This window comes from Ambystoma mexicanum, chromosome 4q, assembly GCF_040938575.1.
Source record: "Ambystoma mexicanum isolate Mex_15411 chromosome 4q, UKY_AmexF1_1, whole genome shotgun sequence".
Classification (NCBI taxonomy): domain Eukaryota; kingdom Metazoa; phylum Chordata; class Amphibia; order Caudata; family Ambystomatidae; genus Ambystoma; species Ambystoma mexicanum.
The window spans coordinates 307,432,776-307,460,383 of NC_090928.1; the positions used below are offsets into that span (position 1 = coordinate 307,432,776).

Consider the following 27,608-nt stretch of genomic DNA (forward strand, 5'->3'; position numbering starts at 1 on the left):
TAGATCTCATTAGAGAGCCAACAACAGATAAGAAAACCCTGTGATTCTGAGGACTAGACAGAGCCCATGAAGGTTGAAAAAGCAGATACTATGAATCCTGAGCAAGTCCACATTAGAAAGTGAAAGTGTTATCATTTCAACATGTTTCCTGTACACACTTTGCCATGAGAGCCAAATGTATGCTTGGACTCGGAAATACTTTATTTGGCACTAATGATACTATAGAATTGTGGACACCAATGACATAGCACTCAGCAGGTCTCTCACACAGCATTTCGTGAGCCAAAGACAACATATTTTAGTGGCCACTCACTAGCAATTTGGGGGACAAAATAACAACATTTCATAGGCTAACTGTGCAGTATTTTAAAACCAAACATGTTGGTTTTGAAGACCAATGTACAGAATTTGCACGTGGAATCCCACAGACCCTAATCCATTTTCCAACTCTGAGAACACCTTCTAATCAAAAGGGATACAAGAGTGGCAAGTTTTCAAATCCCAGATGCTGTGTTCACAAATAAGCTAGCAGTACATGCTTTGGAACTTGGCACAGAGTTGTGAGAGTGAGGCATGGCGAAGTCTCAAAGGATTTGCATGTAAATGTAGCTATGACAGTGTGCATTTTACTTGGTTTGTAGTTCTCAAATCAAGTGTGTTCCCTATTCAACCAAGCAGCATAAACGGTGTGTCTGATACACAACAATCTACTCTCACGACTTATCGATGTACATTTCTAGATTGCTCCTCCATGTGATCAATGCTATCCATTTTTCGTGTTAGTGGAGCTGCAGTGAGCTTCTGAGAAGTCTAGACTAGGTTGAGATTATGTCCAGTGACTTTACCAATAGAGCGGCCTTCTACAGGCATGAGCTGCCAGAATGGACAGCGCGGGACCTTTTACTTAGGACGTAACACTGAGTATTTCTTCCCTTTCCTCACCACTTTCCTACCCCAATGACTTCTGACATTAAAAATGATTCAATAAGAATCCATACCGTTTCTTCATTGAAGAATGAAGCGCTAGTCTGGTATTGGCCTACTATCTAATGGAAGTAGCACGTGTCTGAAATACTTCATGTTGTGGTTTCCCGGGGGATAGACTTAGGGCCAACCTAGAGCTCTGCTAGCAGCCAATGTTTCCTCAGAGGTGTGACTATGCACTTCAGTTGACCAGTCCTGTCCCTGATCTCCAGCACCAAATGCTTAAATTAATTCACCCAGCAAAGAAACAGCTAGTCATTACCATGGAAATGGTCTTCCGAAATGTGCTATGGTGCATAAGGGCTGGAGCCAAGCCTTTTTAATGCCTTAATGCCTCAAAAGAGTCTAAATTATAATTCAGAGGGGGCTTTCTTTCTAGTAGCAGATGCTGGGGTCAGACTGGGTGCTGCATGTGGTACCTGATCCGAATAACCTCTTCCATGATGAATAATAGTTCTGGGTTTGAGGAAATCATTTAATCTAATCTCTCTATAATATACTAAATCCGGTTCCCAACAGAGCATCTAGTGATATATGGCCATAAGATAAAGTGAGAAAAGGTGCAGGGGTCCAAGGAAGCCTATGCAGATATCATAGATCCGTGGTCTGCAACCTGTGGCTCTCCAGATGTTTTGAACTACAACTTCCATCTGACCTAGCCAGTGTAGCCAATGGTGAGGAATCATGGGAGTTGAAAGTCCAAAACATTTGGCGAGCCAAAGGCCACAGACCCCTGCCATAGATGGTCAAACACTGTTATGTTATGCTAATAGGTTTTTTTCACGGTGTCAAATCACATCTTTAGTAGTGTTAGAGTACCAAGGCTTTTCAGTGTACTCTGCCCCAGTCAGGGGTATTCATACCGTAGTCTGCAAAAATTAGGATCAAATGCATGCAAGCCCCACAATGGAAATTCCCAGCCCAGGGGACCTCAGAGAAAAAGGATCAGTGGCACAATTCTAGTTTGCAGAAGTATTACAAATGAAGGGCAAGGTACAGAACGGGGGCACATGACAGATGCCTTACCCCTGAAACGCCATTCCAGAACCATGTACAAAATGGGACATAAGAGGTCAGAGAAAGTTGTGTACACTATAAACAAATAGAAATCACAATATTGGCTTCCTCCATCTTGTAAATGGCAGGTCTTAAAACAAACTAGCTGGCTGCAAGCGTGTACCGTTGCGGCAGAAGGCGTTCTGAATTCAGGTATCCAGGTTTGTGTACGTCCTTAGCATAGTCCCCAAACTTGGCCTGCACTGCATAGGAACCCAGAAGAACGGCTGTTTCTGGAGGGCAGTAGATCTCATCGCTGAGAATGCCATCCTTCACCTGCAAGAAGAACAGTTTCTGGGTGATGTCCTGAATCAACTCCTCCGAAACATCCTCTGGGAAGAACTTGGCCCGAAACTTGAACTGGAGGGGATTCTCCTTCCTGACCTCTTGAGCGGACACCTGCAAATTAATGGAAAAAAAGGTATCATGATGCAGGCCATCTACAATGGAGGGCACAGCTTGAGGCCTTAACAGTAAACATACAGCTTAAGTAGAAAAGATCAGATGCAGGCTATTTAAACAACTTAGCCTGCCTTCTGAAAAGGGCTTTCATCTAACTTTAAACATGAGGTCTTGCAAATATGCCAATTGTAAAATGTCTGTAATCTGTGTGAGATAGAAATTGCATTGCCAGGATACACATTCACAACATCATACACTGCCTATATAGGACATTCAGCCCTGCATGGAAGAATGCCAAGTCCTTACTGTAATGGTGCCGGTGTTTCCGCGTCCGTCTGCGGCGGGGTGGTGTTACGAAAAAGATATGTTATGTTATCTTAAAACATTTCTTAAGCCCAACATACACAAGCTAGGCCATCTTGGCGCTGTGGAGACTGTTGTATACTAATTGACCTTTTCACAATTGACCTCAGGAGAATTGACCTCAGGAGAATTGACCTAATTTAAAAGGTCGATTAGGACATTTATGGGGGGGGGGAACCCCGCGCAACTCCCCACCTAATCCACTTATATTATTTATAATCCAAAACAAACCCAATACATATATAAAATAACTAAAATAATATAAAGGTTCAATTGTGCAGAAGGTCAATTAGGACCACTATAATTAGGTTAATTAGGACAAAAGATCAATTGTAAAAGGTCAATTTGGGTAATACTGTGGAGGCCAGTTGGACAAAAAGAGAAGAACTATAAGAGGAGAAATTTAAGAGAATGGTGGAAGGCCAAGTTAGCCCATATAACTCAAAGTGACAAAGGTAGAGTGTTCCAGAGCCATGCAGTAGCAATGGAAAAGGTGTGCTCACCAATACAGGTCCGTTTAAAGAGAGGGACGGATATACAGCACGCCGCCGACGAGCAGAGGCAGCGAGTAGGGACAAAAGGGCAACATTTTGCATGCAAATACTCAGGCCTTCAAATTAACCCACTTGGCTACTGGAAACCAATGAAGTGAGGCTTGGAGGAAGGTGGCCAAAGTAAACCGAGAGGCCCCGCAAGGCCACCCTGGCTGCACCATTCCACAGAACCTACAACTGTTGACGAAGTTAAGCTGGTTGTGCCAGATAGAGTGTGTTTCAGTAGTCCCGCGAGCCCAGATGTCAGGGCTGAGACTACCAAAGGGCGAAGGTGGAGGGGCAGGTATGGTAAAAAATGGTAGATGGTTCAAAGTTTAAAGTGGAAGGCCCGGCAGACGGCACTCACCTGTGCCTCCATGCATAGTGAAGCAGAAAGCTTCACTCACAGGTCCTTAACAACCAAGCTGGAGACAGGCAAGTAGCCCAACTCTGATGTCCAAAAATCAGCAGACCAAAGTGGAGCATCCGCGGCCGACCCCATCTAAAGAATCTCAGTTTTATCGCCATTAAGACAAAGCCAATTGCTGGACATCCGAGTATGGACCTTCAGCAGGCATCAACGGTACACGTAAGCAGTGGAAGGAAGGGAGAGGTCAAGGCACACCGGAATCTGAGCGTCATTTGCATAAGAGTTACACCAAAACCCAAACGAGTGAATCAGTTTGACTAAAGGCTATATATAAACATTGAAGAGAAGAGGGGAAGAGCAGAACCCTGAGGTGCACTGCATGTGATAGGTATAGCAGATGACATAAAATGAGAGAGGAAACGAGACTGTGAGCGGTCAGAAAGGAAGGAGCAAAACCAGTTGAGGAACGAGCCTGCAATGCCAGCTGAGGCAAGCCTGTCGACAAAGATAGTGTAGGCGACTGTGTCAAATGCAGCAGAGAGATCTAATAATATCAGTGCACCAACACTACTTAGATCAGCGATCTGGGCCAGCTTGTCTACAGCAGAAACCAACACGGACTCGGTGCCCCGACTGGGTCGTAAGACAGACTGAAACGAATTGAGGAACCTAGAGTCGTCAAGAAAGGAACGCAGCAAAGGGTTAAACCGAGACTCCAGACGTTTTGTGGGAAAGGAATATCCGAAGATGGGGCAAAATTTTGAAAGAAGCAGAGGGTCCGGGTATGGTTTCTTGAGTAAAGGAATAATCAAAGCGTGCTTACAAATCGACGGAACCAGGCTACAGGAGTAGGACGTGTTGACTGCCAAGGTCAGGGGAGAAGAAATAGAAGGAATGACCTCTTTAAGAATGGCAAACCAGGACAGGAGCAGGGGAATTTATGAAGGGGGCCGATCTGGTGAGTGGTGCGCCTAAGTTAGAGATCTTCCGACGGAACACCACGATTTTATCCTGAAAAAAGAAAGGTTGTTGCACAGTTCTTGAGATGGCAGAACAGAACTGGCTGATGAACGCTACTTAACCAATTTAAAGAGTTCACGAGGCAAATGTACTGCCCGTTCAACCCGTGAGGTGTAGTGAGGACACTTAGTATCGATAACGGGCCTCTGGTAGACAGCAGAGGCTTTACAAAGTGACAGGAGAGCCAGAGGGCAGTAAGAAATAAGCCACATGCGTTCCACCTGCCTGTGAAGAAGCCAGAGAGCTCTGAGCTCCGGCGTAAACCACGTTTCAGAAGGTTATGGTTAAAGGCTGACTGGAGGTTAGCAAATGCTTCGGAAGCTGAAAAGGGTGGAAAGAACACATGTTTATGCTAAGTTATGCAAGATTGGCCTTTTGGAAAATATAAATGCTGCCCACCACTAAAAAAAATAGAACTCAAAAAAGGAGTAAATGCCTACTGATTGGATTAGAGGGTGCGCTGCCATTGCCTCTTGCCACTCAGGAAGCAAACACAAGTGAGGGTAACTTCAGCAAAATATTGGCAGCACCCAACCAGTGCGAATTAGATGGTGTCGTTGAAGTGAATTGCTCCATTTTAAAACTCTGGACACAATGGCCCTCATTACGACCCTTGCGGAAATCGACTGACCGGAGCGCCACAGCGTAAATAGCGTTTCCGCCATTGCATGAAGGAGCAAAGTGCGGCCCATTCCGACCCATCGGGCACGAGCACCACGGCATGGCGGAAGTGCAAAGTCCGCGATGGCGGAAAAGACCCCAAAACGGCCCACACCGCCGCCGTACGGCGCCCCAGGTGCAATACCGCCACCCCTCTTAGCGGTCACCGCAGTGTGCGCCTACCGTAAAGTACGGTGGCCGGAAATATACGGAAACGGAAGTTAAAACACGGGCCCGGAACGGGAAACATCCCGGCGTACACCTATAAATACACTAAAACCACACAACCACTAAAAACACTACCCTGAGACACACCCCACCCCGTCAACCACCCTAGCGAAACCAAGAAAAAAGGGAAAAGCAGCGAAGAAAGCGTGCGACCGCAAGCGGCAGGTCCACTTCTCCCGTGAGGAACTCACCGTGCTAACAGAGACCCTCCAGGAGAATGCTGCCGTGGTCTTCTCCACGCAAATGACCAGGACGGCACTTGCAAACAAGAAGGCCATATGGGCTCTGGTGGCACAGCGGGTAAGTGCGGTGGGGACCGCACCCCGCACCCCACAGCAATGCCGCAAGCGATGGGACGACCTGCGGATACGCGTCCGCAGCATACTCTCTGCCAACCGCAACATTGCCACAGCCACCGGGGGAGGTCCTGAATCACCCATCAAGTTGACCCCCTGGGAAGAAATCTGTGCCTCCACCATCGGAATGGAGAGCATTGAGGGAGTCGGAGGGATGGAGAAAGGAGTGCAGACATCCGAAGATTCAGGTAGGTGGGCCAGATAAAACAATCCACACAGTCCATCCATGTGAAGTACCATGCGTCCACATAGTGCAACAGAAACACATGTCCAGGAGAACGTCCACACACATCGGCCTGATAGCGCACGTTAAAAACCACAATAAATACATAAATAATTAAAAACCCCTAAAACACGCACTACACGTGCAGCAGGCACACCCTAACTGCAGGCTGCCAAACAACTGCACCCTCACTCCACACACAAATCAATGCACCTCCAAAGCCCCGACCCAAAACACCCTCAGGTACCACCCCAAAGCATGTGATACAATGCCATTCCAATTCCCACAGACCCATCAATAACCCTCGCTCTCCTTTACTCCACCACAGGGTCCGATCCAAACGACGAGCAACAGGACACCCCTACCAGCACACCTGCAAAGAGGGCCAAGACCAATGGCCAGAGACCCTCCACCTCAGCTGCACGCATCAAGACACGGCAGCAGCACAAATCAGGTGGCAGCACACAGGAGGGAACATCAACAGGCACCCCAGCAGCCAGCATGCCCACAACACCACCACCACAGGTCCCCCCAATGGATGCCACAGAAGGCACTGCCTCTGGTGGCAGCAGCACCATAGGTGACACCCCATTGATGGCAGCATGCTCGGACACAGAAAACGGGGATGCCGAAGTCAGATCCATCCATGACCTGTCCCAATCCCCCTGTCTGTCCCATCCCGTACAACATGAGGATACCACGCAGGGGCACCCACAAGACGACGACTGGCCATCCCCCCCAAGCCCTGTGGGAAGGCAACATGAGGTCAACAGCCCCTCTGCGACACCCCCGCAAATGGCCATGGCCCAGCAGAGGCAACAGTCCCTCGACCAGTTGATCGAACAACAGCAGCAACTGGCCACACTCCTCAAGGACCATGCCGATGAATGTGGGGGCACCAAGGCAGACATAGAAACATCAACTGAGACACTTAGGGCAGAAATGGAGAGAGGCACAGAGACGCTAAGGTCACAAATTGAGAGAAGCACCGAGAGCCTGAGGGGGGAACTGCATGCGACGTCCAAAGACGTATGTGCCGAACTTGCCGCAGTGCGCCGTGTGCTCACTGAGCTCTCGCAAACCCTTAGGGACATGCATGGACGTGAGCAGGCAGACACATCATCCGTTGCAAGTTCCGTCCAGGGCAGCCCCCAACGTAGATCTGGGAGGACCCGGCGCTCCACAGGCAGGGGTGCCCCTGATACCCGCAGAGGGGGCATGCAATAGCGACAGCCCACTGACAATGAGCATCTTTGAACACTGGTGTTCGGGGGGGAGGTAGGAGGGTGGAGGGGGTGTGTTGGGCTCACTTGGGTGGCGGGTCGATAGGGTGTACAACATGATATCACATATGCCATAAACAGTGCACGATCAACCAATGAGATGTGTGGACATTGATCTTTGTGTACTAGGCCATCATAGGCGTACAGTCCATTTTGTGCATGTTCCAGACACACACAGTGCCACGTGTCCCGTGTCCATGTATCAGCCACCAGGCATGAGTGCTAGAAGCATACATCAATGAGATGCTGACGGATGTCACGGGCCTCCGGTGCCTCGCAGACTCCTTGAGGTGCTGCCACATCCCCACCCTCATCATGACCATCATCCGGTGCTTGCAGTTCTGCGTCAGGGGGCATGGGCACATTTCTACGTACGCACATGTTGTGGAGCATGACACATGCCATCACCATCTTTGCAACCTTCTCATGGCGGTACAGGAGTGCCCCGCCAGACCTGCTGAGGCAGCGGAAACGGCCCTTCAGTAGGCCGAATGCCTGCTCAATGACTACACGGGTACGTGAGTGGGCATGGTTGTAGTCCTCCTCATGCTGGTCCCGTGGGTTCCGGACTGGTGTGAGGAGCCATCTCTTCAGTGGATATCCAGCATCACCTGTATGTGGACGAGAAACGTAGGATGTGGGATGCCATTGATACGTACGCACACCCCCCCCCTTCCTGCCAGTACATTGCCAAATCACATACCCCACATCATCATGCATGCAATGAGACTCACCGAGTAGCCAGGATCTGTTCCCTGCGTGTCGCTCCATGTAGCGTGGTATGGTAGAGTTCCTCAAGACCATGGAATCATGGGTTGATCCAGGGAATCGGGCACAACAATGCGTAAAGATCCTGTTGGAGTCACACACCATTTGTACATTCAGGGAATGAAATTGTTTTCGGTTGCGGTACTGGGCCTCCATGGCATGTGGCACGACCAATTCAACATGGGTGCAGTCGATGGCACCAATGCAACCCGGTATGCCGGCAAGTGCATGGAATCCCACTTTTGTGTTGGTTATTTCCTGCTCCGAGCGTGGTAGGGAGATGTAGTCGTCTGCGTGCTGCAGGAGGGCATCGAGCACTTGGAATAGTGTCCGTGAGAACAGTGGCTGAGAAATGCCATGCAACTGTCCGACTGTGTGCTGGTAGGTGCCTGTGGCCAGGAAGTGGAGTACAGACACCACCTTCAGTAGGGGTGGGATGGCGGTTGGGCTATCTATCATGCTGACTAGGTCAGCCTGTGTCATGTCCACAATGGCGGCTATGGTGTCCCGGTCCAGACGATAGAGGGTGTGGATCTGCTCATCAGTGAGGTTGAACGGATGTGCTCGGAGGCGTGGGATTGCGGGCTGCCTGCGTGGTGGTAGTGGCTGTGCTGCTGGGCCTTGCTGGCCCTGCCTTGGCCTCCTCCTCCTCCTGCGTCTCCTCCGTGCGGCTGGTTGTAGTTGTTGTTCGTCTTCTTCTTGGAGTCGGAGCACTTGCAGTGCTATCAGGTCCCCCAGGGCCAACATCGCGAGTCCTGCCGGTAGCATTTCGCTGTGGTTGTGGGAGGAGACTGGCTGTGCAATTTATGTGTTTTCAGGCTGTATGGCCTCCACCTGTGGTGATTGATTCCACCTGTGCAAACTGCTCTCCCCTTTGGCCGAGCACGTCCCGCGCACAACGCTGCAAATCGGGGAATGGTATCTTGCTATTGCAATCATGTATTTGTACCCGATGGGCGTGTAAGATTGGTTGATATGTTCATTCTGCTGTGGTCCCATTGTTTCCAATACTATCTGTGCAGTCGCGAACGGACTTGTGAAGGGTCAGTGGAACGTAGTACTCGAGTAACGGTGGGCCCTCATGCATCACTGTACCGAGTTGCAACGACGGGCGGGGCGTCCCATTTGTGGGTGAAGGCAGTTGCCATTTTCACACACAGCCGCACTCGATGGAATAATTAGTGATTTCAAACGGCCACAGATGCCTTTTCGACGTGATGTTGCAAATGAGGAATTCGAAGGGCGGCGCTTTCGGTTTCCAGCTAGCGGCGAGGAGATGCCCACAGGTCTGACTGCAAATATAACGTTCTATTGTTCTATGTCCTTGAGACAGGGCCCATGGCGAGGGAGCAATGATTGATATGAATAGTTTGGGATGCGCAATAGCTACGTGGGCGATGAGGCCGGCCATTCCCAAATACATGTTACTTCACAACACTGGATTTACGGGCTGGGGCACTGTGGATTCAGCAGGCTGCATTACGCACAGACTCAATGGACGTTTCTAATGTCATGTGAGTAATTATTCAGGCGTTTTGATCCCGGGATGAGGGAATGATGAATGGATGCATGGGCAGGTGATTTGATGCAGAGTTTGCCATGTACAGGGCTTCTTGGGATCTATCCGCCTCCCCTACGCTATGTGATGCAGGGCTGCCATAGTGGGACCATCGTCTATCTGGCCTTGTTGAGCCCTCCCTGTCTCGACGCGCCCTCAGACACTTGTGTCCATGCACGTTAACATTCCCATCTGATGGATTCTGTTTTGGCAGACGCATGCACAGGTACACTCGTTCGTGATGGTGTTTACACCTAGGTATAGATGGTTATGAGTCGCAAGTGGCTTTGGGGTGGTGATGATCCTTTGGAGTGGGCTAGCATGCATATGGCTGTGGATTTCGTGTGCTCATTGAAGTGAGTTGTTCGAATGTAGTTCTGATGGCCATTCTGTTCTTGTTCTTTTCTTTTGGTTGACAGGTATCTCCTCCCCTTTTGCCACTGCCATCTGTATGCCACTCCTGCAGATGGATTTTACTCCCGACACCTGCTGCTTCGTGTTAATCGGTGGAGCAGCATTACGATCTTATGGGACGATCGCCAGTGGCCCACATGCCCTTACGCAGTACTGGTGGCTCGGAGCAACATTTCGGCCTTTCAGCTGGACTAGTGCCTCCCCATTGGGACGGCCCTGCGGTTGTGTGCGCTTCCTTTTTGCCTTTTCGTACGTGATTGTGGCTCTGTGTACCATGATGGGACAGGGCGTCACACAAGTAGTGGCTGGTCATTTCTTGCGGATGCAGCCCACAATGGTGAAATGTGTTTTGGAGTTCATGGCCTGATGGCTGTATGGGCTTGGTGATTTTGTTGTGCATTAAATTTCTATTCTGATTTGGCCCGTGTAGCGTTTTTCTTTGCAAGTGATGTGGCATGTGCCTATTTGTGGGGCGATGTATTGTGAGGAGATCTGCATTGGGTTCCTGCTTCGGGGTTTAGTTGCGTGGTACTGTGCTGGGCGCGTTTGCCTACTGAGCCCGTGAGGTCAGGGATGGGGGCTGCCTATATGACAGTTTGGATGTTGTCATGCTCAGGGGCGGGGGATTGGGTTTTGTGTGACAGATGGCGGTCAGCCAGGTGGACTGGTGGAATGATGTGATTTTCGGAATGTTGCTGGTCACAGGTGCCTGTGTTTGCGTGCGTTTCTTGGTGGGGGACTGTGGTCATGTCCATTGGGATGGCTTCTGTATTCGTGCCATCTGTGCCCTGCAGCTCCCATTGGCCCCTCTTGTGTTGCTTTTGTTCGTTGGCATGCATGGGTGCTTTGTACATTTCAATGGTTGCATTGTGACTTCATTGCACCTACAGGGAGTTGTACTTTGTGGGCAGGGAGCGGTGTACAGGCACTCAGTGGGGCCGTTTACGGTTGATTCGCGATGCCGTACTTCTCGCCATGGCGGAATGGTCCATTCCGCCATGCCTGATGGCGTTAGGTACATGTCCGCTAGGGTCGGAATTGGCGTACCGTTGCACCATGGTGGTGTTTGCGGTTTGGCATGGCGCGCGCGCGCGTGCTTAGTGCAGTTAGCGTTGGCGTTCACTACGGTGTCGCTAATGGCTTCGTACTTTGCGGTGACGGGTCATAGTCGCACCGAGCGCTATTCGATGGCTGTATTGCATTTCCGCCATCGTTTTCCCCTTTCCGCCAGGGTCGTAATGAGGGCCAATGAGTTGCTTTGAGCAATTTGAAAATCAGAGAGAGATGTTGAGGAATCGCGGACTGCAGTCAAGCCTTCCTTCCATTGCTGAAGGACCTACCCACATTCATGTCTTAGGCATTTGCCAGTCTGAGGGGTATTTACAGCTGTTGCTCAGCACTATTTGTGTTTCTCCATATGCACAGGTGCTGCCTGCAGCCTGAGGGCAGGGCAGGGCACGTTGCTAGTGGGTTGGATAGAGAGAGAGAGGGGATCCCATTGTGCAGTTGACTTCCAAGATTCCTCTTCCAGTTGGTGGATGCTGTTTTCAGTATCACTTTACAAGATGCATATTTCCTTCCAAAATCAGTCGTGCTCTGCAGCCAGGGTCCAATACAAACGCGCGCATGTGTGTGTGTGTGTAAAACAAAAATGGGTCACTTTTATGTATCCCAACTTCCTAGGCTTGGGGAATAGGTATTGTAGACAAAAGGGGCCATTTTTCAGTCCCTCAATTATTACAAGAGGAAACCACATTCATTGACATTCATGTGGATGCTGTCCTCTGTGCAATTTCTGAATAGTTTCTGACGAGCGGCCACAGCACCAAAATCTGGACAGACCTTTATCTGTGACTTGTACACCCTCTTCAACGCCTATCTGTAAAAGCCCCATGCCATGTACTTGCATTTTGGGGTGTGTGCACATGGATTCTAAGGAAATGTGACAGTGCTAAAAGTTGGGGTTTTCCATGCAAAACAGTTATTCCGCTCTGCAATACAAAACATTGAAAATAACCCAGATCATAAAAAACTTGTGCACACCTTTTACACATTTATTACATATGTGTTTAATAATCCAGGTCATTGAAAATCACCCCATGCATGTCAGATTTAAGAGGAGGATGTAATGTTGATCAGACACAAGTGAGGAAAGAGTACCAGCACTCCTCCATAAGGCCCAAACATAAGACCCTTGACCCCCTCTCTGGACTGTCTAGAGCTGGAAGGAGACCGAAAAACCTGGTTTCTGTTACTCCGGTAAGCATCACAGCGCACTTGTCCAGGACTACACACCTCCCTGGTCACTCTGACTTTCTGACCGTTGCCTACATCCTCTGCCTAACCGCCTATATGCAAATTCTAATCTCACCCCCAATTGATGTATGCATCTTCCTGTGTCTCTTACTGTATGCTAACGACTGTTTCCTTAATTCCCTCAACAACAAAAAACATCCACCTTGCACTGCATTTGTGTGCTTCTGGTCAAATACGAATTTAGGTGTGTTTTACATCCATGCACACTCCATTTTGTACTGCCTTTGTGTGCTTCTGCTAACATTCGAATTTATGTGCGTTTTACATCCATGCACCCTCTATTTTGTACTGCACTTGTGTGCTTCTGTCAAACTTCGAATTCAGGTGTGTTTTACATCCATGAACCCTCCATTTTGTACTGCATTTGTGCACTTCTGGTAAAATTCGAATTTAGGTGTGTTTACATCAATGCACCCTCCATGTTGTACTGCATTTGTGTGTTTCATGTCAAATTCTTCTTGCCTCCCTCGGCTGCTAGGCTTCCTGGTGAGTTTGCCTGTGCACTGTGCAGCCTCTCAAACTGCCCCTCTTCTCTGCCACTTCTATGGAAGTCTCCATCTACCCCATCTATTCTAACTGTTACTCTATCACCTTTCCCTCCTCGCTCACGAAGTCTGGTAGAAAAAACCTTTAAAAAGATCTCTTGGCCTCTAATCCTGGCCTACCTATTGCTAACACCTATGTTAGTGCTACTTCCAGACAGACTATCACTGATATCCTCTTCTGTGTCCCCTCTCCAGACCTATGGACCTCCCATCTGATCTGTATCCTCTCCCCTTTTTCCTCCTACACTGCCCTCTGTGCCCACACCGACCTTAAGGGTTTTGCCTCCACTCTGCATTGTTTAGCGCTAGACCTCTCTCTTCGCCTGGGATGTCTCTGCCCATGCACTTTCCAGATGCCCTCCTTGCGGGCATCTCTGGTACTTCCTATCCTAGGGGACCCTAATAGCACCTACCCCCACCCCACCCCACTTCCACCTTTTTCCCTCTTTCTTTCACTGCACTTACACGTTTGAATGTCACAAGGCCAGGTAGGACTGCTGTCCGTTTCTGTTATTCACTGTCAATTTCATAGTATACTTGCTCTCTTGTTCCGTTCCTTTCGACCTTGTGGCGCTTTGAAACACTGCCTTGCTGTATAAGCACCTTATACATATCCAATAAATAAATACAAATCATGCAAGCAACCACAAACAACATTTCAGGCTGCCTGGGCAGCCTGGTAAACATCTCACCCTAACCTGGAGCATGCAGTACATTCAAAAGATACTGTGGTTGAAAGATGCTGCACTCACAAGATGCCCCACTTAACTATATACAAAAGATGGTGCATAGGTACATTATACACAAGTTAAAACACAACTAGCATAGGATCATCCATTTCCCTTGGAAATTGACCACCTTGTCAGTTGTGTGCATCAAGGGAGAGCCAGGTTGTCATGTGAACCAGCATCTGCGATTCGAGGTGCTGTATATACTAGCTTCTTGGGATTCACCAGTTATACCTATTTGCATGTATGACGCTCCTTGGGGCACTGGTGGATGTAATGCCAATCCAGAGTCCCTCGTATAAACTAATGAAGAGTACATCGCAAACCAAAATGACATCTCTTATACTGACTCCTTCACTAGGAATCCATCATCTAATAAAAAATAAAAAAAAAAATGGAATCACTAGTGCACTATTTGTGAATGTGAATAAATACAGCCTTTTTGGGTTACAGAATGCTCACCGGTTCCTCTTGTCCCCTACCTCCTGCCTCCTTGTGCCAGACATTGAGAGTTTTCTGTGGCGTGTATTATCTCTATGCTCCGCCCCCTGCACTGCCTGTACACTCCCTTTGCCTCTGCAGCATCCTGTCATGGTGAACGTAGAGAGAAGACTCTTGGGTAGGGGAGTATGCCATGTAATAACTGTCAAGAGTAGACCAAGAAACGCATGTCGTAGTGCCTACATCCTGAGTCTTTCTTCTATTTTAACTGTTTAACTTGATCTGGCACGATACGGAGGGTGGCTAAAGTCAGCTGGAGAGATACTCATCGGCAGGTTGACCGCTACTAGTAGCTCCTGAGCCATCAGTTGGACGCTACTGCTTTCGCGCTCAAAGCAAAGAACGTTGTCTATTTTGATCAGTGTAGCAGGGCTCATCGCTGGGTTCTAGGTAGCATTTAGTTCTTGTAGTTCCCCCTTCATGGTCTCCAGCATAACTAGGAGGCCGCTGGCAGAGGGGCAGATGAAGGAGAGATGCACTGTGTATAGGCGTATGGCAGCTGAGCAGGGAAAGCACGCAAACTAGCAAACAGGAATGAGCGAACTCAAAAGGAAACACAACATGACAGGAAAAGGAGATAAGCCAGGGTGAGGGCAAGGATGCTCGTACCTATGAGGTGGAGGCGGGACAAGTGGACAGAAAGAAGTATAGGAAACAAGCTAGCCAGTGATCCCTGCATGGAACGGATGAGGTGAACTAAAATGCATTTAAACAGGAACCGGTCAACACATGTGCAAAGCTATTTGCCTGTTCATCAAAGACTATGGCCCTCATTATAGGTTTGCTGGTATCCCCTCGATAATTCCGGCAAACCTGTCTTACTGTCTCCGCCACCCGATATTCTGGTATTACTGCGATATTATGGGTGGCGAAGTACTGGTAAATTCCCATTCCCATGGAGTCCCGGCTCCATGGGATGGGATTGCCAGAATTGCCAGCATTGGTAGTACCGGTGCCAGTGATTCCGGCAATTATTTGCCGGTAGGGGCCTGATTTAGCGGCAGCGGCCAGGCATGCCCGGAGATCCATGGCCCCCCCGCCAGCAAACTTGAAGTGTGCCTGTCTAGAAAATATGCCAGGGCCGGAATTTCTGCCCTGTTTTCCTGCATTTTTTCCAAGCCCGGCACACTTGTAATTAGGCCATAATTTTCTGTCAGGAGTTACGTGAACGCACGCAGTAGAGTTTGCAGATGAACATGTCTGCCATTTAAAATACATGTAGCAGTCAACAGGCCACCCAACAGGCAGTGACACTGCACCAGTGTCTGCGCGCACAGCAGCAGCAAAGTGAGCCACGAAGGCTCCATAAAGCAAGGCCTAACCCACGTCACGTACCTTTTTCTCAAGCTTCAGCCACGTTGCGCATCCTTTGGTGTCCACATACTGAAGGCCGAAGTACCAGATTTCACGCAGACCCACCGTCTTCACCACCTGCGTACAAAACACACGGAATGTTGGTGCACATGTCAAAGAGGAGCTTTCACAGGGTATCATTCTGCAGGGTGCTTGCGGCCTACTGTTTGACAGCCAGGCGCCAAAGCAAGCGGGTCAGGCGGAGCTCCTTGAAGCCACCCACAGCATGTTCCGTTTTATTGCATGTTTTATTGCTTTTTACTTCATGATTTGATGTTGAAACACAGACTGTTCTTGTTTTGTGAAAAGTCGATTTTTTTTAACTAAAACACAATAAATATATATTTTTTAAAATAATGCTTGTTCAGTAACTAAAAAACAAACAAACATGATTTCTGATTTTTCTGTCAGTGGATGTATGGTTTCATTAGCTACCTATAGTCAACCCGCTGGCACCTGCCAGCTGTAAGAATCAAGTGAAAGTGTTTAATCATCATGCATGCAATTATTTGATTAGTGATTTAAATCACGTAGAAGGTAAGATTTACTTGTCCACGCCCCACTTAAGCCCCACCTTCCAACCCTTTTCAAAATGTCCCACACAAGGCAACACTCAGCCCTGCCTCACAGATCGATCTGGGGGGATTTATCAAAAACGATCATCCCCAGGTAAAGCACAGAATCCTCCCATGGACCCCAGGAGACGCATGGGCAAGAGTGAAAGGTCCATTATGAAGCACTCCTTGTTTCAACTTTTGACGTTTATTTTATAATGTTCATATAGTGCCAACATATCCCTTTTCACCAATTTCAGGGAGCTTTGGGGACAACAGAATCTCAATCACGGAAAGTGCAATCATGAAGTTCACACGTGGGGCCATGTACCTCCATAGAATGGGGAAAGGAATAGGGGGTCTCATGTACCAACTGTTGGCAGGGTTGCCATTCTTGGTGCTGGCAATTCACCCCAAGTGCTGCTTCCCCTTCAGGTGGGTTCAGCATTTGGCCACTATTCTCTTGCCAGAGGATAAGGAGAAGAAGCTTGGTTTTGTCTGTCTATTACATTGCAGGTTCATCGACAGCCTGCAAAGGGCCTCATCCCTCTGGAAAGATTAGGCTAAAAACACCAAAGTATCCCAAATATGCAGCAATACACCTTACCAGCCAGGTCTGTTACTTTACTGCACACATTCCCTGTCTCTCCACTGCTCCTCTGCAAGTGACCCAGAATTCCAGGTACCGCGCTCTTTCATTGGGAACTTAGATGTCTGGATCATTATCAATTACATGTTGTAAAATAAACAAAGCACTGAACCTTCGGGAGGCAGCTGTGAACCCCTGTTTAGGTTCAATGTTGTCTAGTGAAATGGCAGCTGGATTCAAGAAGAATATTGCTAATCTTTGGTTCGTTTTGTGGGGCCGTCTGAATAAATATCACCACACGCTCACATAAGGATATCTATTCGAAGGTTATTGCTAGAGATGTGGGGGTGAGGGACATCTGATGGGGCAGAAGGTGTTAGGAGGTATTCTCGTGTTCTCTGGTGAGGGCTTTAGAAGAGGCTAGTGGAGGGGCAGGGTTTCCACCAGGTTAATGCTGACTCACAATGGTAGCCTGGCTGAAAAATGGCTTCAATGTTCGAAGGGGGTGATAAGATGGCACAACACACACACAGCAGTAAAGGATTGCCATACAGTATAATTACTGTAAATATTTACACCTTTGTTTAAATGCAAGTGATGAAGTCAAGTAATATCTACAAACAGTTAAGTACTAAAAACCAGGCTTGAGTTTTTAAATAGTAACATTGTCTCCAGAAAATACAGGTAACCCTCTTGATAAAAGAGTTACATTTAAAAAAAAAGGGAGGTAATTATTCAGCTACATTTGTTACAGTTTTAAAGTGTCCGAAAGTTTCTGTAAAGGCTAGAACGCAAAGTCCATTAGCAGCTCCTCACTGCAGGAAAAGGGTCAACTTTAGCAGTGTCTCAGGGAGCTGCAGAAGCAACCACCTCAGGACTGCCGATTATTCATTCTCTTCTCCTTTTGCTCCGCACTTTCCACTTCTCCCCCCTTCCTTGCACTTTTCCCCTCCCCCTAGACCCGTGAAACTTGTGCGTTCTCAATGTCACTGGGCCTAGTAAGATCGTTGTTTTGTTCTCCCCTGTTCCCCTCCCTTGCCTTGTCGCGCTCTGAAACACTTGTGTACGAGCGCGATAGAAATAAAATATCAATTCAATTCAATTCAATTCAATGGAGAACCTGAGGAGATGGGTCTCTGACCCAGCTTTGCCGACCTAAGACCTTTTTGGAGGAGGGATTTGAAAAGAACAATGAAAGAACGAGCCAGACAATTTGATTGGTAGCACCTGGGAAGATTGTCTGTAAGAGAAGCGCCTCTAATCCCAAGTATATTAGATGGATGTCAGCAATGGATTTAGAGAAAAAGAGCCTCAGAGACATTGCCCAGGCTGCTAAGGAGCGACATGACCTGGGTGTAGGGACTGGTTGCAGTATCGGGTTTCCAATGTCACAGTTAAGGTTCTGGAAAGAAGGACTGAAGGTAGCCCCTCTGGTGCCGGAGGATAGGGATGGCAAACAAGATAAAAGTATTCAAAAGATATGACCATGGAATTGGTGGGGCTAGGAACGGCAGCAGCGGTTAAGAGGACACAGAACAGACCCTTCGGCACAGGTCATTGTATGATAAAGCCAGTACTTTATGTAGGTAGGACAAAAGATGGCCCCTCAGAACGGAAGCTCTGGATGTCCTTCCGGACAAGCCCTGAAGAGGAGCAGCAGATGGACACAGCAGGAGAAATGCTGTCAAGTCTCCATGAGACAGCACTGGCTCCCACTTTTGTGATGAGAGATCATGCTGCAAGAACGTAAGGGAGCGACACAAAAGGCTGCAGTGGGGGTTGAACCAATTGTTCCATACAGTCTAAGGACGGACATCACCTGAAACAGGTTGCCTCTGGTCGTTGAGATTGAGCTTCCACTGAGGAGGATCAGGAGTAAGTTCCGGAGCTTCTTTGCCAGGAGTCCTCAGCATTGTGGTGGTCTCTCTGCTACTTCAGAGTCAGGCCCTGTAGCCGTCTGAAGAAATGGCTTGGCTTCTTGGAGATGGAAGTCAACACTCATGAAGATGGAAGTCAGCCCTGCTCTCCAATCATTCTCTGTGCACCATTGAAAGTTTAGGCAGCTATCCAATCAGGATTAGCCAGCCACAATACCACTTTCTTGGGCGCAGACACACACACAGCTGTGGATTAAGGTGTCTGAGACCACATCATCCAGCCCAAACTGGATTCCAATCATTCAGTGGCACCAGTTTCGGCTCAGTGTAGAGTCTGGAAAGGTAAATAACCATATAAGATGATTCCTACTAGGAAACTACCTCAAGACACCAACATAGCTAGTGCTTCAAGTGCAGAGCTTATAAAATACCAGACAGACATGTTGCCCATGCAGGGAACAAAGAAGGGCTACCTCACAGTAGATATAGCTTCACTGTGGTGAATCCAAGTAAAGACAACACACAGCTATCACTAACCTCCACTGAACACACTGTATGGGGGGGGGCACAGCCGAGGACAACAAAGTACTCATGCTCTCGTAGCCCCACAAGGTTGCAGTCATAAAGGAGACTTTGGGGAAAATTCACTTAAACAAAAATAGCTGTAGGTCATCACTTAAAACAGCAAAAATACTAGTGGGCTCACAAGCCACAGCTAATAGAGTAAAGGGGAGGGGAGGAGTCTACCCTAATGAAATCAGAAGATGCATATTACTATTTGAGGGTGACCGAGCTGCAGCTAGAGACGGAGGAGACAGGGGGAGGCAGAGAGAACGAGAGTGAGGGGGAAAAGAGGAATACAAGTAGAAAGAAAGACAAAAATGAAAGAGAGAACAAAAAGAGGAACTGACAAATGTTATGAGTAAGGAACTGTTGAGAAAAGTATGCTTCATAAACACAAGAACAATCTCGAGGAGGTGTCCAGGGATACAGACTAGAAGGATGCTGACGGCCATAGTATAGTATACAGGTAGTAATAGAGGCCTCCAAAGTGTAGGCTGATAGAAAGGCTCATGGTGCTAGGGCCTGGTGCAGGGTGATGGTGGTGACCCGAGGCTTATGAGTGTCAGGTTTATCAGTAGTCTGGGTTGTATGGGTCGGGCCCACCATCTCCCGCACTAAACTTGGTGGGATGGGAGAGTGTATGCGAGGTGTGTTCACTGGGCCAAGTGGGACGCCATTAGTGGGTAAAGTAGAGCTGTAGATATCTAAGGTCAAAAATCAATGTTGGGCAATTGTAGTCATAGCAGGTGCATGTTATTGTAGTCTACATTTTTGGTGAAATTGTATACAAATGCTTGTTTTGATTTTCTGCCATTAAATTAGGTTACATGTCAGTTGCGTTTTTGCTCAATTTCAATATAAGGACTGTCCAAGTAGGAAAGACAGGATGAAATGAATGGTAGGCAGGAAATATGACACACTTGTGTTCAATCAATTGAAGAGCAGCTGGGGATTATAGGGATATTGGAGGCGGCATAAAGTGACGTGGTTTGCCGTACACAGCATGCAGTGTCGCACAGAAGGGAAATGGTACAAGACCACATGGTGTGCAAACTATGACGCCGCCACTTTAACCACTAGGTAGGAAGGAGGCCAATTATGACAACAAGAGCTCATTGATGGAGAGTATACTATTGATATGAGAGAGATGGCAGAGCAGAAAATATGAGAAGGCAATGAGCTGAGCATGTGCCTGGAGCTGCAGTCCTGCGCCTCCAGCCCCTGCCAGGGCAGCGGGATCATGCCAGTGAGGAGCAGGCAACTGGGAGTGAAGAAAGGCCACCAGGTGGTCAAACACTTGGCTGAATGAACAAATCAAAAAATAAATGAAGAACTAGTCTCCGACCAGCATGTGAAATCAATCACCACTCCCTCATTTCACTCACCATAGGCGCGGAGGACAGATGATAGCCTTTGATGTTCTGTTCTGTTTTGTTTTTCCATATTTTGTTTTTCATGCCCGGCCTTCCAATCCTTCACCATCGACACCTTCACCATCCAGTCTCCCCACATGTCAAAACTCTGGGTGTCTACCTCGATTCCAACCTCAGCATGACCCGCCATGTCAATGCTATCGCCTCATCACCTGCCCATACTAACAAGCTCCTTAATGCTGCCAAACCCTTCCTTGCCACACTAGACCGACTAACCATAGTCAGAGCAGTAATCAGCTCCCAACTAGACTACTGCAACTCCCTCCTTGCATGTACCTCTAAGTGCTACCTCAACAAACTCCAGACTATACAGAACAATGCTATCCACGCAGTCTTGAACCTGACCAAACGGAACCATGTGACAGTCCACAGAAAAGCTGCCCATTGGCTACCCATAAGAGAGGGAATCAACTTCAAAATACTCTCTGACCCACTGCTTCCTCTCGACCTCTGCACCACTCTACCTTTCACGCAGAATCACTAAACATACTTATTCAAGACCAACCAGAGCAGCCTACAGCGACCGTCTGATCGTCCTGCGTTTCACCCGATCGAAAGCTGGAGGCGCTAGCTTCCCAACCATCGCCACACGACTCTGGAACTCCCTGCCACCCCAACTGAGGCCCGAAACCGCTTTCTAGCCATTCAGAAAACAACTTAAAACCAGACTATTCAACTGACTCTGTATTCCTCCTTAGGCCTTCTGATGTCTCCCTCCCCCATTCCCCCTCTGCAACCAGCGCCTGGATGCCTGCAGGCTTTGAGTGCTTTATAAATGCAAAAATAAACAAATAAATTAATGCAGGGAAGCAAGACAATTGGCAGGATGAGGAGTGAAAGAATTGACCTTGCGGGTGCCTTTTGCTTTTGGATAAGATTGATTAGAATAACTGTCTGATAGGACTGATTAATTCATTATTTCTACTGTACTCTTCTACTGAATTGCCTTTAAAGCAAACGGCAAATAAAGCATTTTAAAAATTAAAAAAGTCTTGATTGGACAAAATGAGGACAATAGTTTACATGGGGGAAAATGTTGTATGACCTTCCCTTGAAGTGACTGGATGATAAACCACATGAACACACCACACAGTGCCTAAACGCTTTCGAGACACTGGTCTAACGCTGCTGAACCCTCAGAACAAGCAGACCTTCAGCTTCTGAACGTGCAAGTGATCACGAGATTGGCATCAATGGTTTGGGGAGTTTGCCAAATACCCTATTCTCAAGAGGTGACCAGTACCAGAATAAGAAAGCACTTATATAGGCCACATAACTCGAGTTCACCGTGATCCTTCCCACCATAAAAAACTAGAGGCTGGGAAGATAGCTCAGGGGCAACGCGTTTGTTTTGGAAGCAAGACAACATAGCAGCACAGGTTCGAATCCCGGGCTGCACATAGCATTATAAAAGAACAATTATAGTGCGAGTGGGGTCGATTCAGACTCACGAGAGACATGCCCTGGTTTATTTAGTCCCTACACCCTCCTCCTGAGATATATGAAGTAAAGATTTGAGAAGTGTACGCCCACTACCTTTGGCAGTAATCATGCCTCTAGCTAACCTTAACCTTGCTACAAATGCCATGCACTTTGGCGACAGAAGAGTTGTAAGCGTGCAAAAGATGGCACACTGAACAAAACGCCTCGACTAGTTCAGAAATCTAAAGCTGAACAGTAAGTACACCACACAGGTTTTTATTTTGTCCACCCAGAGTGGCAGAAGAGTGGAAGCAGCCCTGCCCAAACATGTTTCAGCATACTTTGAACCTCCCAAATTTCCAAAGTTCCTGAATTAAATTAGATTTTACAAAAACTTTTTTAGCAGAAACATTCCTCCTGTTCGTGCTGGCAGATTTGAATGTCAGCAACCACCCTTCCATTCCCCTTGCGAAAATAAGGCTTTGACCACTCCAGAAATAATTTTTGTATATCTGTGATAGAAGTGGAAAAATGATCCATGCACCACAGGCAGTCGGCCAGGCGGATATACCAGTGGCATGCAGGCAGAGAGAGAGGCACACAATGGTAAGGGTTGGGCAAGTTCATTGCATCTCAAGGGATGGTGGGTGGGGGCCACCATGCCATGCCTTACCACAATTCATAATGGAGGGAGCTACCATGCCATGTGCCAATAGGTAGATCAGAGCCCCAAAACTCTGCCTGCCGGTCCATAATCCCTTTGGGAGACTATATAGGAGTTCGGGAGTGTCCCATGAATATTTCAGGGTCATTGTATTTTACAGTCGAGACTCACTCCTATTTGTAAATACATTTCAGAAGGTTTGAGGGCGAGCTTGAAGATTGTCCAGTAGTGCCCTACCCTCACAGTCAGAGAAAGACTCTGGTATTTCTAACCTGAATATGGAGTTGGCTGAAATTCATCCATTTAATAAGGGGTGGAGAACGTTCTGCTAATGATGTAAAGGATCCAGTATCAGAAGACACCCTTCAGGGATCGAAATTAGCTTTAGATAAGCAGGAGCTAAAGGCAGCTCCTGGTTAGCCTACATTGACCAGTGACCAGGAGCTACCTACCACTGGGGAACCAGGAGCTAGTACATAGTGTTCCACAAATCTAACTTTCACATGAGATGTACAATTATCATTTGCCATAATTTCCAATCCATTATGCTTTACTATGAGGTACAGACACGCCCCAATGTTTATTCATAGGTTTTGCAAAATGCACATAGTTAAATTCACATAGGTGTGTTTGTTCGGCATCAGTTGGCCTAGGGAGCCAAAAGTAGCTCCTAGTAGCTGTTTGTGTAAAGCTAACCAGGCTCTACTAAGTTACAAGTGGGAGCTAAATAGCCCTCAATTTCGAACCCTCCCCTTGGAAAAAGGCACACATCTTTGGGCTGAAAATGTATGGTGCATGGGCATGGTTTAAGCAGTACAAATAATACGGTCATGAAGATGGAAAAAATAAAAGATAAACGTGGGGAGACTTGTGGAACACAACAAACAATTCCACAGGCTGGCTAATAAATCGGCTCACTTTTAGTCTGAAATTTTAGTGAGGAAGTTGATAAACCATTATAATGATCGGCCGATGACCTCGACTCTGTCATTCAATTCAGGAGAACATAACGGTCTACTGTAGAACACGGCACAGACCATCCAAGGTTTACCCTCGCAAGCAATTCTTCCCAGATCTTCAACAGGTCGGATTCGATTCTCTGTTTGCACTGATTGGTGGTGGGCCAGACAGTGGCGAGCTTGCAGAAAGGAGTGAAGTTAACCAATCAATGTCATCTTAGCAACAACACGCAATTTTTTGTGGGCCAAAACGCAAGGGCCTAGAGCACTTTGGCAACAAAGGATAATTAGAATTTCAAGACATTGACGCATCAGACCATCCTCAAAGGACTTAATGAGGGAGGAAATCATTGGAGCAAAAAGATCTGCATGGGCTCTCAAGACCCTGTCTACCACTGGGTCTAATGAAGAATCAGCATCTTTACCACCAATCAACCAGGAAAGTTGAACAGTAGGTGAGGGAAGGCATTGGTTGATCACCAGGAACTCGTTTCTTTAGTGATGACTAAAGGCCAGCATTTTAGATCAGGACATAGGAGGATGCAAATGTGATTTTCCTGGCTAGTAGGATGGATGCCCCCAAACAAGCAAGACAAATTGTTGGGAGAACTTCATTTACTCTCTTTGCCCACATGTGGTAGGTATTTTCCACTATAGTGCAAGCATGTTCATAAACAAATATCAGATATTTGTACAGTACATCACTTAATGACTAAGTTTACTTTTTTGATATTTGTAACTAGATTCCTGAGGTAGCTACAACATTATTGCTGACATGGTTCAGTTTCATAATGTAAACATAGCGCTATATCACTTGCTGAGGTCGCTGCTTAGGGTTTCCACGCAGCGGAGCATTGGAATGTCTGGCAAGGGGGATTCCGAATGGGCCACAGTCGGTTGCAAAGTGGTCCAACCGCAGGCACTCATTTTTTTAGTGCGACCTGAAATCTGAGGTCAAAGCAGAACAACCAGATAACTTGCAGCCAATCCAATAAAACTAGAGCATGCTCTTAGGAATGATCAAATATAACGTATGTCTAAGTGGATGTGTGCCACCAATCACTCATTGTTGAAACCCTGGGTCATCCATGACGGAAAACACGTATGCATTTGGAGGCGTGTTAACCGCGGCTAAACAAAATGGCCGAAATTTGGCCCCCACAATTAAGGTGGGTGCCATCCAGTCCAATGCAGCAGAGAGGGCTTGCAAAGAATGTCGACTCCACACATCACTCTACTAGAACACAGCTATACTATGACACATTCGGTATAGCTGTTCTCATACTCACACGACCCCACGAACTCCCCATCATCCTAATAAAACACAGCTGGCTGAGCACATAACGCTAGCTTAGGCGTCTCCTCAGGCCTAACGCAGCCAAAACTCAGTCTGGGTGCTCCCCCTCCAGACTGAACACATCCAACCGATTTCCTCAGCACCACACCTACCGCAAAGAAGCAGCTATCATGCAACAACCACACCAGCTGCACACATATCCGGTGCACCCACGCACCATACAACTCTCTCTCTCTACTGACTTGAACTGCGGTTCCCGAGGGCGTTCAACCAACCAGCGCTTTGAGGTCATACCAATGATACATAAGGCGCTATATAAATGCCAAGTAACATAACATATTGCACACGAAAGTCGTTAAAGTCCCTAAATTGGGATGAGGGTGGGTAAAAAGTAGAGCAAATGGCAGAAATCGCAGAATCAAAGGAATACAAAAATTAAGGGAAGCAAGAGACGACTGAATAAGCAGGTGGTAAGATAACTTGAAGCATTATGATGAGGACTCTTTGCAGGTTGCTATTTATTCACAGTTAACACATGAGTGCTGGAGGGCTTATAATGCATAGCCATAAAATTGCTCAACACAATGAGGAAGGCAAACCGACCAGGAAAGGAGCAGGTAGCAAGGTTACAGCCACAGCCCTGCTAGCAAGGTGCTTCATTCGGAATAAGCCAGATGGCAAGCTGGTAGCCGGTCAGTACCTAGGATCTGGAAAGGCCGCAGCCAGAGGTGTATTTGGTGCTGATATGGCACATCCCAAAGGAGGTACCAGAAACGGATAGGATAGTGGCTAAGAGGTTTAGCAAAGGGTTTGTCGTGTGGCACTTTGTTATCCAGAAAGGTAGATTAACTGACATCTGTCCTTAGATATGCTTGGAAGCATTATGCGTTGAAAGTGCAGGAAAACTGCACAAAGTGCTGGATTATAACACGTAGCAGATAAGTATCGAATGGGCCATCATCAGGCACTTCACTACTACGTGCTACTTTACTACCCAGAATGCCTCATTAAATGCCACATTATGTGTTATCCAACACCCCCGATTTCCACGGAAAACAAAGCAATTGTTGCATATGTAAAAGAGACAGGATGGAATGGTGAAGCGAGTGACGCGTGAAAAGGGCAAATGTGGCGGATGATGCATAAAACCATGTCCTGGTGGAAGCAGTGTTGTGATATTTTGTGATAAGTTAAGAAGATAATTTGAGGGTCAAAGTAAGATGAGTCAGATGTTTGAAGAAAGGGTACCGGGATGACTGAAAAATGAAACGTCCTTCAATGCTCGCACTCTTAAACCTACCAAGATCATCACCCACCAGTGCACACCACCCCCACGCCGGGTGGCTTCTCCATGCAAAATCGCTCTCTTTAGATTCCTGCTCCTCATTTGTACATCCCTTCACGGCCTTCCCCCAAACTACCTTGCTGACTGTTTCCCTCTCTAAACTCTCTCTCCCTCCAAAATCTAATTCTCCATGCTCATCGACATCGCCCGTCCCTTCCCCAACCCTCGGTGCCTCCTCCAACTTCCGCTCCATCTCTCTATATGCCCCCTTCCACCCGACATAAAAACCAGCCTATCGGCGGAACGGTTTGACACCAGACTACAGCTCCACTTATAAGCCATGGAAGGGGCGTTCCCAATCCCCTAATTGGACCTCCCTAACTTACCCCAGCCTTCTCTCCTGATAATGCCAGTGAAGCGTGAACCTAATGCGAACACGTCTATGGCCCATATCATACTTTACGACACTCAGACCTTATTGTCTACCCTGTTTATGTCTGCCCTTGGTCTGTCCCGGATACAGGCCACACCAAGCTACCCTTCATCAGCTGTTTATTCCTCATTCAGATCTCCACCACCCAGGGGTGTTGCTAGGTCTGGAAAAGATCAGAGGCTACACTAATGTTGGGACTGTCGGGACCCGGGGCTAGCTAGCCTTTTGGTTGTAGCACCTGAGCTTCTATCCAGGGCTACAATCAAAAGACCCAGGGCTATAGCCCCTTCAGCCCCCCCACCCCTAGCAACCCCCCTGACACCCCCAATTTCAAAGGCACCCGGCCGTGAGACTGCCTCTGTTATGTGTATTGCTTCCCATGTGCATCGCTTCTGTTTCAAATGACACCATCAATGCTCAACAAATACAATGACGGGACGAGCAAGACATGGTTAGGGCAGCATGGTGTTTAAGGGTCTAGTAATGCAGAGGGGCAGTGCAGCAGGGAAGAGTCTAAAGAAATAGTGAGCTGGTACACAGATGAGGGAGGATCGAGAAAGGGTCCGGGCAAGCAAGCAAGGAGTACTAGACAGGAGGGACAAATGATTGAGCAAGCTCGTACAGCACACCACCAGGGGATGAATGGTCTTCTAGGGTGATGGAAATGGCTGGATGTTTTTTATCTGTATGGCTTCGCACCAGTATTCGGTGTGCTACAAGGGCTCTCAATGTGGTCTGCTTTGGGAACGGAGGTAGTACGCAATGCAAATATGTTTTCATGATCACACCATTTTGATCAAGTGGGCAAGCAGGGATTAGAACCCAGGGTCTTTGGATCCAAAGATGGCACCTTAGAAACTGGACCATTTA

At 47.6% G+C, this 27,608-nt stretch overlaps 1 protein-coding gene across 1 annotated transcript in view; it reads right to left on the bottom strand.

Annotated features, from left to right (window-relative positions):
• Positions 1-27,608, bottom strand: part of EZR (ezrin) — a 188,679-nt gene that overhangs the window by 47,424 nt on the left and 113,647 nt on the right. Inside the window, exons 4-5 of the mRNA XM_069607887.1 lie at positions 15,644-15,739; positions 2,165-2,439 (exon numbers count right to left, since the gene is read on the bottom strand). Coding sequence (XP_069463988.1) covers positions 2,165-2,439; positions 15,644-15,739 — 371 coding nt within the window. The remainder of the gene's footprint in view (positions 1-2,164; positions 2,440-15,643; positions 15,740-27,608) is intronic.